This window comes from Lichenostomus cassidix, chromosome 19 (genome assembly GCF_008360975.1).
Source record: "Lichenostomus cassidix isolate B80296 chromosome 19, HeHo_3.0, whole genome shotgun sequence".
Classification (NCBI taxonomy): Eukaryota; Metazoa; Chordata; class Aves; order Passeriformes; family Meliphagidae; genus Lichenostomus; species Lichenostomus cassidix.
The window spans coordinates 6,974,633-6,988,733 of record NC_139499.1 but is presented as its reverse complement, the minus strand read 5'-3'; the positions used below and the strand labels follow the sequence as shown (position 1 = coordinate 6,988,733).

At 45.7% G+C, this 14,101-nt stretch overlaps 1 protein-coding gene across 5 annotated transcripts in view; it reads left to right on the top strand.

The window, feature by feature from the left end:
- The window catches only part of SSH2 (slingshot protein phosphatase 2), a 97,372-nt gene that overhangs the window by 58,358 nt on the left and 24,913 nt on the right, over positions 1-14,101 (top strand). For all 5 annotated transcript variants that reach the window (XM_085078364.1, XM_085078363.1, XM_085078367.1 and 2 more), the window contains 2 exons: positions 6,152-6,255; positions 10,916-10,980. In XM_085078364.1, the coding sequence (XP_084934490.1) occupies positions 6,152-6,255; positions 10,916-10,980 (169 nt within the window). The remainder of the gene's footprint in view (positions 1-6,151; positions 6,256-10,915; positions 10,981-14,101) is intronic.

The window sequence follows — 14,101 nt, the reverse complement described above, 5'->3', positions numbered from 1 at the left end:
CAGTTTGCGTCAAACCTCTGAGCCCAAGTGGGTTCCCACGCTTGGTTTGTTTTTCTCCTTGGACTGTTTCTTAAGTTGCAAAAGTGCTGAGTGGTGAGAGATGGCCTTTGGTGGAGAACCCACTTCCCTTTTCTCTCCCTGCCCTCGCTGGTGTCACCTCTGTTGACAGTGTGGCTGACCCCTTTTCGGTAAGTTGTGGCTCTTGTTTTGCTCAGCACTGACTTTGTTTCTGTTTTGAGTATCAGAGAAGCCTGGACTTGTCTGTGTGTGCTGACAGCTGACCCTGTTAATACAAATGTCAGTGCAGGGCAATCCTGAGTTATCCTTGCCTTTTCATTTTCCCTGTTGTTATGGTAGGGTTTTGGTGGGTTTTCTTTATTAGTACCTGGTATTGTGCTTTACACAGCACTGAGATCTGGCCTCTGTATGAAGAGAATCAAGCACATTCATCCCTTGCCTAGGAGCAAAGGCTTAAACTGGAAGCCAGGCATTGCTTCCTTCCATTTAATTCATTAACACTGTTGGCGGTTATTAAACAAGGTGCTTTAAAAAGTAAACAAGGGAAGTGGGGATGTTGTTTATTGAAAAACAAACTACAGTGAAGGTGAAAGAGACACTTCCCTGGGGAGGGTTGCTGGAGGAATGCAATGCTTTTATCTGGTGGCTTGATGGAGCAGCGCCCTGGGCTGCCAGGCTGCACATAATCCAGCTGTGCACCCAGCTGCTGTTGTAACCTTGACTGTGGGACTGCAGGGGAATTGCTGCTCTTGCAGGGAGAGTCCTGACTGCTCCAGAGCTCACTCACATGTCCCTGGCTGCCCTCCCTGCCTCCTTCCACGCCTTGGGAATGAGCTAAGTACTGACTGTGCCACTCCTGCCAGCCTTGGAATTTTGGGTTTTCCCTTGGGTTTGTGTTTGGCAGCCTCTGGATTAAGGGAAGATGATAGAGCTGAGCTGGCAGTTTAGATGTGCAAGGCAGCATTGGCTACTCATGTTAGAGGAAAATCTAGGGGGCTCTTGAGGGAGCAGCCTGGCTTAAGGACAGGAGAGAGCTGGGCACATGATGGGTTTTTTTCACTTCCTGATAGACACCTATACTGCATCTCTTCCCTGCCTTGTTTAACTGCTGGCTCTTGAGATGCCTTTCCCTGTACACACCAGCAGTGTTTGGTAGAGCAGGGTCCCACCTGGTATCCCCAGTGTTTCAGACCCATGTCTGCATTGACACTTCCCATTTTCAGAGCTTGGGCTGCTGATGCTCCCAGGTTGTCAATGCCAGGCTTCACTTGTGTCATTCCTTACTGTCACACTTGCCTGCCTGTTTCATCACTGTTTCTGCTTTGCTTTTCTTTGCCTTTGGTTTGACCAGCTGATGGAGGGGAAGGGTATGTCCTGCAAGTAGATTGGAAACTGGAAGCCCTTCCTGGTGGTGCACAGTTCTGCTGGGCAGCTGCCTGTGTTTGCAGAACTTTTGCTGGGTAGTGGTTGTGTCCCGAGAGGTGCCCTTTCAGAAAAACTCTTTTGCTCAGGAGTTGGAAGTCTCTGTGGTAACTGCACAACTCTCTTGTCATGGGGAGCTACTCAGCATAGTCTCTCCGCTTTGTTAGGATGCTGCTTCTGAGCATTTTTCTGCAGGGCTCCAGTTAATGAATACCTGCAGCTGAAATAAATTGTGTTTGTATTTCTGTAAATTACACAGGTAGTGGACTTTCATTCAGTTGTGAAGTACTTTGAAATCTTCATTTCCCTCACCATCACTTTTCAGTCTCCCATTTCTTCAAAGGATAAGGGTGAACAGGGTGGGAGGATGTGCCCTCCCTGCAGTGCCCCTTTGCCTTGGGCATGGCTGTGAGGAGGTCACAGCATGAGGAGGTTTTGCCCCTTGCCACGCTGACCTGTTCCTGTGCTCTGTGTGGGAGGATGTGGATGGAAGGACTTCTCCTGCCGAGCCTCTCAGGGAATGATGCCAACTCTCTGGTTGTGCTACTTGGCAAGTGCCCCACCAAGGGCTGGGCTGGACAGGACAGAGCCTGCTGTAAAGGAGCTGCTCTCATGAGTAAGGAGAGCCGACTTCTGGAAAGTCATCCTCAGGCTCGCAATAACTTAATTAAGTGTTTATTAGGATAAAACATTGCCAGAAGCTGTGCAGGTGCCTCCTTGCCTTATTCCAAAAAGGTTTTTTCTCCTTTCGTTGTGAAGCAGTTTCAAAGAAAACTGTGAGATTTCTTTCGGAGTATTTAACACCAAGGACTGAAAATTTCTCATTGAAGCTGGTGGGTGGTGCAGATTCACCTGTCTCCTGGCTGGGGGGTGCAAGGGGATCTAGAGGGTCATGGCAATGCATTCAGTAATTTATGTTACCACATCTCTTTGGCATTGTCCCTAAATCAGTAACTCTGTCTCTCTTGTGTCCTCAAATCAGTGTATTTGGTGTTTGTGCCTGCAGTTTATGAACAGAGCTGTGCAGTGTAACAGCTGGGAAGACGTTTATTATTTGTTTGCCATCGTAAGTTCTATGTGGATCTCATTTTGTAGCATAAGGAGAATTTGGTTTGAACCATGCAGTGATTTCCTTGTGCACGAGGAGCTCAGCCCTGGGCAGCAAATCAGGGGGCATGGGAATCACTTCTGTTTCCTGCTGTTACTGCTGGTTAGAAACAGCTTTCTGAGAGCAATGTCTGTGCTTTTTGTGAAAAAGGCTTTAAATAGTTCTGATGTGACTTGTACAATTTCTACAAAATCTTTTCTGCCTGGGAGAAAAATTGGTACAAGTAGCAATTTCCGTAGGAGTTGCCTAAGTCTTGTGCTTGCGTTGGTTCTCTTCCCAGTGAGCAAGGAATTACAAATAGCATATCAGTGGTGGCCTTGAGGTTGCTGCTTCACTGCAGAGGTGAACATGAAACAGAAGGGTTTTTTTTCCCCCTGACTGTAGTGCTGAGGATGTGTGAACTCTTTCCTAGATATGTCCCAAGAAAGTCTTCTCCTGAGAAAACCTGCTGTGCAGTGCAGAGGGCTGATGACGAGCCTGGGGTGCTGATAAAACACAGCTCAGCTTTGTTACCTCTGCCAAGTTGGCTCCTTGTCTTCTGCTGTCCTGGGCTCAACTTCTCCCCTAACCACGTTGAGTGTCTTTTAACACCAGTCTGTTCCAGGAGATTGTTTCAAAGAGCACTGAAGCTCCCGTAGGCTCTGGCAAGCCAGATTTTGTCAAGTGTTTCAAAGCCCACATTACACTTGGGAGCCATCGAGCTGTCAGCAGAGTGAAATCAGTAGTGGATGGCAACACTTTTTTGGAGCCCTAATTGCCTTTTCACACTCATCTTTTCTACCTTTTGTGTTTCTGAAGTGTGCAGACTAGGGCCTGCTGTTAGTGTCCCACCTGAGGAATCCTTTCTCCTTACTTATCAGGACACTATCCAAAGGCGAATTTGCCCTGAAATATGATTTTTTAGGTAAAGATTGTGGCAGGGACTGTCTAGGCAGAATGGACCCAAATGGGGCAGCCATCTGTGTGTGACACAGAGGATGTTAGGCCAGTGATTGCTTTTTTTTTTTGCTACTGTAATGCATTCTAAAGTGAGCATCTGCTGAATTTAATAGTAGAGCTACTTGGATTTTCCTATAAATTTGTCGCCTTTCCTCCCAGTATTTTCTTTGTTGCTTGAGTCTTAGAACAAGGGCTTTGTTGTGTGTGTGTGTGTATTATGGATTTCATTTCTGGATACTGATGCATCTGGGGTTAGAATTCAGGGCAGGTGATGCCAAGAGTGCCAATAATGTGCCTTGGCTGCACAGTGAGTGTCCCCACAGCTGGATTTGGCACAAGGCTCTCGTCTCCACGGATCTGCTGTTCTCCCAGCAGTGCTGATGGCCATCTCCTGCCCTGTGGGAGGTGCTGCCCTCCCTGCCTGACCTCCTTGTTCCACAAGAACGATCTGCTTTGCCACATTCTTCAGCTGTTCCAGCCCTTTGTATGGGAAATTACTTTCCCTTTCCCTAGTCCTACCAAGTTACACTTACAGCCCGTGGTTAATGGCCCAAAACAAGGCTCCCCTGGCCTTAGGAGGGAAGGTGGCCTCCTGGAAGGATGCAGCTGGTGGGAATCTCTTTAGTTCTGCTGCTCTTTCCTTTCCAGGCTGGTGGCTGAGAGCTGGTGATAAGAGAAAGTGATGGAATTGAGAAGATTTTTAACCTCCTGGCCCTCTTAGCTACATGCTGCATTATCCACTAAAAATAGTTGCTAATTCCACCTTCTGGGGGAAACCTCAGGCACAAGCTAAAGGACTGCTAATATTAGTTGTTGGCTTTGCTGATAAAATTAACTGTGTGAAAGCTGTCTGTGAGTGCTGAATTCTTTTTCCTCCTCTGCAGCCTAACATCTTTTAACAGTTTTCTTCTGTGGTGAAATTATAATGGGAGGAAGAGAATTTATTTTTATCATTAATAATACTATTACTGGTTTTTTTAAGTGTCCTTAAGATAACTCAGTGTTTCTCTAGTTCAGTCTGTAGGAAACTGTAGCTTGAGAACTTTCAGAGGATTTATTTGTCAGCAAAAGCTAGAAAGGCTCAGTCATTTTTTTTAATGTGAGAATGGTCTGAGGAAACATGTTCAGTGTGCCCAATGAATTTAGTATTTTTTTGGTTTTATCTTTAGTATAGCTAGAGAGCTCTGATACATTTTAATTTGATATGAGTGATTTTCTCCTTTTTGAAATTCTGGTTTTGTTGAAACACCCAGATCATGTTTGACATCTGGTTCAATTTTAGAAGAAAATTCCTGGGAGAAACTTTGTCACTCAGGGGTGCTGAGGGTATGACAGGCAGCACAGTCTAAACATTGGGATGTGCTGCAGCCCTGAGAAAAGTCTTTCTGACTCTGTGCATCTGCTTTACTGGAGCTTGGAAAACTTAATTTTTACATCCCCAGCAGCAAAATGGAGAGGTGCCCAGAAATGTGCTTGAGCTTAGGGGGAAATCCAACTTTAACACAAGCTTTTGTAATTCTTGTGCTTATAAAAATGTAGTCGGAAAAGCCTTTGCTAAAGCAGTCAACCTCAAATAATGAAAATACATGGCAGGGCTTTTTACTCTATTCATTTCCCAGTCCTCATCCCTTAGAGGAAGGGAATAACTAACTGGGTTTGATATTTCTTCAAGGAGAGAAAGGAATAAGTTCTTAGTCTCTTGCTCAGTTGAAGGACAAGCCAACATCTTTTTCAAAGCATGGGGCTGCTAGGATGCACGATGCCAGGGACTCTCCCATCCTGTCTTATCATATTAATCAACCATCCTGTTGACTGGAGAATTGTTTCTGGCTTTTTTCAAAGCCTGTAGGACTGTCTTATCAATTCTGAGAAAAGCAGGAACCCTCGAGTATGCAACAGGATGGCTGAATTGCAGAATCTGGAGTGTGTCTTGCTTTTTCCACGAACTACAGCATCTCCAAGAAAACGAATGGAAGATGTCCTTAAAACACCAGCTGTTCCTCAGTACTTGAGAATTCTTTATTGCCCCTCATGTGACTTCAGAAAGGGCAAAATCAGACCATAAAGTGATGTCTGATTTCAACAGCATTACAGTTTCTGCTTGTAATTTATAAGTCTTTGAGAGTTAATCATCGTGCAACTCATAGAGAGTAGTTTTATGATTTCTTAATCTGTTGTGTACACTAATTTTCTTTTGGCTAACTGCTGAAGGAAGACATTTGTTTCTGCAGGGCATCAGCTGTGTCTGAACCACAAAGCTCAGGGTTAACAGAGTCCGTAATTACCCAGATGCGTGGGCTTGTTCTATTCATCACCATTTAGAAATGTGGATCTGTCATCTTGACTTTCAAATCGAAAATGTAGCCATAGGTTAATCCCCTCTGCCTGCTCAGGTTGCACCTCTGCAGGCAGAGTGGCACCAGCATGTGTTCTGCTTTTCAGTGTTTCTCTGTTTGTGTTGTTCTGTTATGCTTTGAATGTTTGCAATACTTGCATGGGGGGGGGAAAGTTCTTTACCAACAGAATAATTTGGTCTAAATCATCTCCTTGCAAAGGAACAGAGCATGCATTCAGTGCCTCGAACCTATATTGTTTATTGCTTTTTTCCTTTTTAAAGACAAGACGAGACAGTTCTCCTCACTCCCTGTTTCTCTCCCCTTACAGCATCAGTGAAAGCTTCCTCACTGTGAAAGGTGCAGCTCTCTTCCTGCCACGAGGAAATGGGTCATCCACTCCCAGGATCAGTCACAGGCGCAACAAACATGCAGGTAAAATGTGGTATCGATGGCTGGGGCTTGTCTGCTCCCTCTTGTTTCAGAGTCCACCTTTCTTGAGCTCATTCTCACCTGATGACACACGTTTGTATGGCCCATGTGTGTATTAAAGCCTGACCTGTAGGTTAGGAAGGAAGGAAGGTTTCAGAACTCTCCTGTTCAAACAGGATCATCAAACAAATGAGTGACATCAGGGCAAAACTCATGGCATGGTGGAGAGTTGAGAATAACTGCCCTCCAAAATATCCTCCTGTAATTTTAGTATGAGAGAGGGAGGGGAGGATTGCCTTCCAAGACCTTCCTGCACTGCACTGGCAAACCTGAGGTTGTGATATGGGGTGAATAATGATCGTTCCTAATCTGAGACTAACTGGTTATGATGGAGGAAAGGGAGGAGGCTTACCTGACTTACCTCCACGTGGGGCTGAGGAAACCTGTGAGCAAAGTCAGTGTGACTTCTCAGAGGTGTGAGCTGAGTGAGTAATACAGTCGGTTATATTTCCGCCTCCCTTATCTGCTGGAAGTTTGATTTGAGTTTTTGCTTTGACTCTCTTTGAAAACTCACTCTGAATACTGTAACTCAAACATTTCAGGGTAGGTGGTTGATGGTGGATGGTTCAGGTTCATGGTGGTTGATCATGGATGGTGTTTTACAGGCATCAGATCAGTGTGGGGATTTTCCCTTCCATAAAGCAATCAGCTGGAAAAAAAAAAATTGAGACCTTCAGACTTTTGCAAATGGAACAGAGATAGAAACACACAGGAGTCAACGTGCTTTGCAGAAAATAACCAGGAAAAACGTGATTTGGTTTGGTTCCAGGTGTAGATCCCTTTGTACTTTGACACCATCAGACTGTCATCCACCTCTGCATCTGTCGGAGTTACGTATGTGATGACTGGCCACCTCAGAATCTGTTTGCAAACATATTTATAGAAGAAGTTTAAGTCAGAAGGCATTTAATTATATACTTCCACTCAAACATAGCACAAGCGGTACCCAAATTGCTTTGGTGAGATGCATTAATTACCAGTTGTCAAAAGAAAATGTTCTGAAACTTAATTTAAAGTTGGCCTTTCTGGTCGAGAATGCAGTGAAATGTCCTTTAGCATTAAAGTAGAGTCAGAAGTTATTTAAAAGTTTCTCTTGGCCTGTCTTGGTTTTTAATCTCTCCAAAGTCCATTGCTAAAGCCCAGATCTCCCCCTGGCACTGCTGCCTTGGCTTTGCCTCACCAAGGAGACCCACAGGGTGGCTTTCCTGGTGAACCTCTGCAAGGCAGCACAAACAGCTGTTGAGTCTCTCTCCTTGCCTCATCTACTCGCTCCAGCTGATTTGCATGAGGTCTGGAGACCTTGGTGGAAAATAGTTGCTTGTCTAATCAGCTCAGAGCTCTTGGAAGCCAGATTGCCAAGGAAGCAAATCCGGTGTGTTGTAATTGCTTACAGGGAGATGTTTGGTATTGCCGAGGCTGCCTTGCCTAAGGGGTGGGATTTTTGTTCTTAGAAGGCTTATTTTATTCCTGTCTCTTCAGCTTACAGGGTGAGATTTAATGAGGCATCAGTACTTGTCCTTTACTCAGTGTCCCTGCCTGTCAAGTGATGGGAATGCTATAGAATATTTTATGGTTCTTGTAGGTTTCACTGAAGAGTCCCTTGGTCTTAGTGTGCACCAGATTTCTGTGAATTTTTCTAGTATCAGCAGGCCAAGACACCAAGGCATCAGTGTGTCACCTTCCTGAGCAAAACATCTGTGCCACCAGAATTAAACCAGTGATGTGGAGAGCGTGGCTGGCACAGTGTGTGCAGCTGCCTCCTTTCTGGGACACCGATAATCCATGCTCAGCTTCCATTCCCATGTGTGTCGTGACTTATCTCTGGCACACAAAATTAGAAGGGAGAGCGGACATAACTTTCCAGTATGGAATTGCTGCCTATGGATGCAATAGTATTTCAAGTGGTTCCAAGAGCATTTTCTAGGAAGGCTGACTGACCCTCCTGACCTGCCTTTTTAATTCATCAGAGGCGCTAGAATCCAGCGTGAAGAGTGAATGGGTAACAGGAAATAATTAATGCTCACACCCATTTCTCTAATCACATCTCCATCAATGGAAATCATTGGCAGATTGACTAGATATGGCACCAGCTGTCCATGCTCCTCTCCCTGGGTGGTCCTGTGCCACCTGGCAAACTTCTGTGGGATGGTGGGCTTGCTTTTCCACAACAAACAGCGCTGGAGGAGGCCAGAAAGGGATGTAACTTTCCCTGGGGCTTTTGCCATCTCTGGAATACTGTGAATCACTTTTCAGATCCCACCCTCGCCCATGCTTTGCACCTTGCCTGCCAGCTCAAGGAAACAAAAGCATCTGCTCCGTGCAGGACAATGTGATAGGAAGCAGCAGCCCTGCCATGAATGCCAGCGAAGCCAGCTCTTCACAGGACAGGATGTGACATCTTTGTGCTGATTCTGGCATGTTAAAGCCTTTCCTTTGGTTTTTCTTAATCCAGGAAGTTTACAAAATGCCTTGTGTGTTTGGGGCTGAAAATGCTGCAAGTCGATAAAAGCTGGCCAAGGAAGCAATCTTTTACTTTCCAGCTCTGGAGATTGCAAGGCTGGCAGGGAAACAGGCAGGAGTGTGGTAAACTTTGTGAGGATGAAGGATAATGGAGCTCCTTGGCTGAGCCTTGCAGAAAGGGCTGTCGTGGAAACTTCCTCTCTTTAAGTAATGAAATAATCCTGTAGCCCAGGTGATGTTTTTTTAAACTCCGGAAATTTTGGCTCTTAAACTGATTCTGAATTAATGGCAGCAATAGGTGGGAACTGTTACATTTTAGAGAGAGAGAAAGCTGAGGTGAAGTGTCTTTCATTTCAAACTAAGATGTGGATGCTTCACAAGTCAAATACTTACTGAGCTCTTCCAGGCTGTGGGCAGGAGGTGCAGAGGGACCTTTGCTTGTTGACAGACAGTTCTTGGCCATTCCCACTGTGGTAGTAGCTGGAGCTTGCTGGAACTGAGCAGTGCTGTCAGGATTTTGCACTGGTGTTGACGTGGGGAGATCCTGTCATGGCACTCCTGGCAGAACAAGCATCTAATGGATGACTTGGCCTTCCTGAATACCCTATCTCCATAAATAATGGCTATTTAGGGAGGCTTGTGCCAGCCTCTCCTGTGCTGGGAACAATGTCCATGGGCACGAAGCAGCTTCAGGTGCTTGTCGCCGGTGATACTTTGTGATTTCCCTGGCACTGCTGAGTGCCTCAGTTCTTCCACCCCCAGTTAAAAATGCATTCCCAGAGCATTGACTCATTCTCTATAGGCTGAAATGTGTTTCAAGGAGGAAGGAAGAGAGAGGAGAGCAGGGAATGCAATGTCCTGTGTAGCCCACTCCATGCTAGGTTGCTGCTGTCCCATCCGGAGAGGGGCTGCACAGCTCTTCAGCCCTGCTCTTCCACCAGCTACAAAAATCACTTAGAAACCAGGTACTCCACTGGCCTTTCCTTTCTCCCCCTTCCCTTTTTTGGTATTTCTGGATGCTGCTCCATGTCCAAGGTTTCCTTATTATTGAGAGTCTGTGATATAACATGGATTCGAGCACCACTGGTGAATCAGAAAGGGAGGTCAGGGAGATAAGCCAGTCTTCCTAGAAAAGGTTCTTGTAGCTGATCCTGCTGAATATTTGCTCCCTGGAGTGTTGCCTAAACTCAGCTTTCTGGCTGTGGGGGAGTGGGAGAGGGTGGAAGAGTAAAGGCTCCTCTTCTTGCTGATCTGTGCCACCCACCTGGCAGCCCTGCACTCTCCTTTCTGGGAATGCTGATTAATTTTCCATATAATAATTGAAAAACCAGTCCGTTGCAGGAGGTGTTGCTGCTGGTTGACACTCAGGGGGAGATGTTGGCTCTCTGCACGCCAGGAGTAGTGCTGAGAAGTCAGTGCAGCAGTGCTGACAGCAGAGCATCTCACTTGTGTTTGAAATGCTTGATGTTTTAGGAACCTGGGACACTTGTCTCTTCTTAATGAGACTTAAAATCACAGTCACACAGTAAATTTAATTTTCTTTTATTTTTCCTCAGCCTCACCCGTTGGAGTGTTGCAAGTGTTTTCTAGTTAAAAATTACAGGTGTTTGATTTTTCAGGTGGCAGTTCTGAGCTGCTTTTGGGTGGGGTTGGCACACAACCATGGGTGGGCACTTGCTGCTGTAAGGTGGGACTAAATCTCACTCCAAGTAGAGGATACGTTTGCGTGGGTAGGAGTTTTGCACTGAATAATAAGCTGGTCTAAAAAAACCGGCAGATTTCTGGTTTGGAGCACGTGGCAGAAGGAGATGTTGAACCACGGGGCGGGGTCCATTTCTACCTCGTTTGCCTTGTCTATCAAAGGATCAAAGAGTACCAAAACACTGTTTATTTCTGTTTAAAAAGATAACAGAATTTAGCAGGAAAGAAGGTGGTAACACAGGAGCAGGTGAGCACATGGAGCAAAGAGCAGCTGACTAAGAGATGACAAAACTCCCATCTCTGAGTAGGTGGGAGTGACAGTGACGACACTTGTGGTGACGTGTCAGGTTTCTTGGTGGACATTTGCTCTGGCTGGACAGTCAGGAACTTGCATGTGATTTAAAACCATTTTTGTGCATTCACCTTGCTCTCTTGCCCACAGGGGATCTCCAGCAGCACCTGCAGGCCATGTTCATCCTGCTCCGCCCAGAAGACAACATCAGACTGGTAGGTTGGCTTTCTGCTTATCTCCTGTGAACCAATGCAAAGGTTAAGCACCACTTGACAAATACACCTGTGTAACTCAGGGAAGCAGTGGTGTGTGTGTTGGAGTGGTTTTGTCAGCAGGTTTGGGGAGTTTTTGCACCCACAAAGGTAGAAAAGCAGCCCATTGTGGACGGCCTGCTTTGGTTGTTTAGTGAGACAAATTGTATGGCTGGAAGGTTGTCTTTGAACCAAGTGCTGGGTACCTGTTCTCTGAGACAGTATTGTAACAATTGCCAGAGAAGATGGGTAAATCATCTTGGTGTCCTGTGATAGGTCAGTTGTGTTCCTCACTCTGCTCTCCTGGCTAGTGCCATCCCAAAAGTCCATGCCTTAACAGGAAGGAGCACATAGGATCCCCACATAGCCACACATCCACACTGAGCCTTGGCCTTCTGCTTTTCTGGGCTGTTGTCTTCTGTAATGATGTAATGAAAATGAGACATTGCTGTTCCTAGCATTGAGGCACAGTCCTGAAGAGCTCCAGAAGCCAAACGTGATGAGTGAGGAATTTGCCTGGGACATGTTGAAGTGCTCTACAAGGCCAGGCATGACTGCAGTGTGTCTGCATCTCTCATCACTCAGTAGCCTGAAGTTTCCCTCCTTTGTTTTCTTGGTGCATCTTAGCAACGTCTGCCCAAAGAAAGACTGCCAGCGTCACAAGTGTTATTCTGGCACCTCTGGTTTGCTGAATCCTCCTGAGCTGTGCTGGAGATGGACTGATTGTATGAGTATAGCTAGGAAACAGCCAAGGTTACTGTGGAATGCTTTAGTTTCCCAGATGACCACTGAAAATAATTTGCCATAAGCAAGCCAAAGGACCTAGTCCTAAACTTTGCCAGGCACACCTTGCTGTCACTGAAATTTCAGTGAAAGTGATGGGAATGGGGGTTCTCAATGCTTTTCAGAATTTGAGCCAGGGTTAGAACATTGGAAGCTATTGAACAAGGCATTGTTCAGCAGTATCACTGGCTACATTGTGTGATTTGGGACAAATTAGCCTTAACAGCTGAATAAGGACTTTGTGGGCTGAGACATAAACCCTTTTGTCCAGAGCTACATTTGGAATGCTGAAATCTTGCATGAGGTTAAGTTCGATAGTCTACTTGAATTTAATTGATTCTTGACGAACGAAGGGTGTGCAGGGCTGCAATGGACTCTCTCATAAAACAGCAGATACAAATGAGATTTGAAATATAAACAGTACTGAGAGAAATGCATTCTCTTCATTTTGTTGGCTGCTGTGATTTAGAAGGCAGGCTCCACAGCTCAGGGGGCAGCAGAGGAATCTAATCCTCTAAAAACCTACACTTAAAATTTGGAACAACTCTTGTTTCTGTTGGAGCTATTGGCAGAGGTTTTTAGCCTTCCATGAAAGCAGGATTAGAGCAACAGTACCAGTGTAAGATCAGTAGGAAGGAGGAAAAGGAGTTAAGAATACAAAGTGATTGAATGTGTTCCTGTAGCTTAGCAGAGCTGGGAACTTGAAAGTTGGACACAATCTTTTTGTCTTCAGATCAAATATCTCCATGAGAAATGTGTTCTTGTATGAAACACCTACTGTCATGGAGCGTGAAAGGTCAGTATGAAATTCTTGGAATGTGCTGTTCATAAGGGCTGCTGAGATATCACATCATACTTCTGATGATACAAGAATGCAGCAGAAGATAAAGTTGGCTTGAGTTCAGGTGAGCCTAAAACTAAGAAGAATGTGGCTGGCCCTGAAAGGGCTACAGGGGATGACTTGTTCATGACTAGACTACAAATAACCTTCCCAAATTGAGGAGAAAGCTACCTCTATGTAATAATCTGGTTGAGAAAGAACTTTCCATCTCCTCACAGTAGCCAGGCCATCCTCCCTAGAGTGACTGGGATTTCAAATACCTTCATTTAAAAGGCGTCAGATCACCTAGTGTGCTCCTGCTGTCAGGTGGGCATATGAACTAGTGCTTCATGAAAAGGTTAGAGATTCGTTTGTGATTTGATAGGCATGTTGGGGCTCTAACAGTAACTTTGAAAGTTGGCTGACTTACAGTGTCAAATCTGCTGTTCTAATACTCCAGTAAATTTAGCAAAACACGTTATCTGCCCCAATCATGGTTCTTTATGCTAAGGGTGTAAGTGTTGCACCCAGAGATCCACACTAAGCCCTATTTCTCTTAACTGGCCTCTGAAAATCCCACCTCACCAACGTGGAGCTACATGACCTTTGCTCACTGTTTGTCTCGCCCTGTTCTAAAGGGTCTTGCATCAAGATTTCCCATTACTGCTGGCCAAATTGGTTTAGCAAAGTAAGTTAGATTTTGTTAATCCTCTTGCTGCTGGACTGTCCTCAAGAGAAGCAGAACAGAAGCTCCTGTGTGGATGCCCCAGACATGGGGCAGCTGTGTCTGTCTGCTCCTGTTTTAGGCAAGTCTGTGCTTCTTGTTGAGGTTTGGTTCCTAATGCAGATAATGACTTTAACCACCAAGACCTTAGTGATTACTTGCTCTTGTAGGTTGAAGAGCACCTTTCTGTTTCCCCACAAGTGCTTAGTTCTAGAAACAGCCATGTTGGGGAGAATTTGCACCTTGAAGGACTGACCACTTTGATCCTCCATGTTTCCAGAGGAATCCCAGTGACTCAAGAAGCAAGAGGGAAAATAAGGCTGGTTTTAGCATGACTTATCCTAAGGAGATGGGGTGGGGCACAGTCTCTGGCTGTACAGAGCACTGCTGTCTGCTGGCATCAGCATTTGGGGAGTTTCTGTTGGTCTTTGGTCCCACTGGGCAAGTCTGGAAGACTCTGTCAACACCATCTCCTGCCTGCACTTGCTATTCTGCCCCATCACCAGGGCTGCTGCTCCCTGCAATGCCACTGGGAAGCTTTCCCTGCTGCGCTCAGCATTCCCTGCCACAGAGCACTCTGCTGGGATAGCAAGCTCTGCTCAGCTGCCAGGCACTGGTTTGACCTTTGCTGTAGACTCCACCATGTCTTGTGGTCAAGATTTCCCAGCTGGTGGACAGAAGAGCTCTGAGGAGATCAGAGGGAGCTTTCTCTAAGCTGAGAGGTGCTGTTCTGACCTCAAGACCTAGTTGGAAAGAAC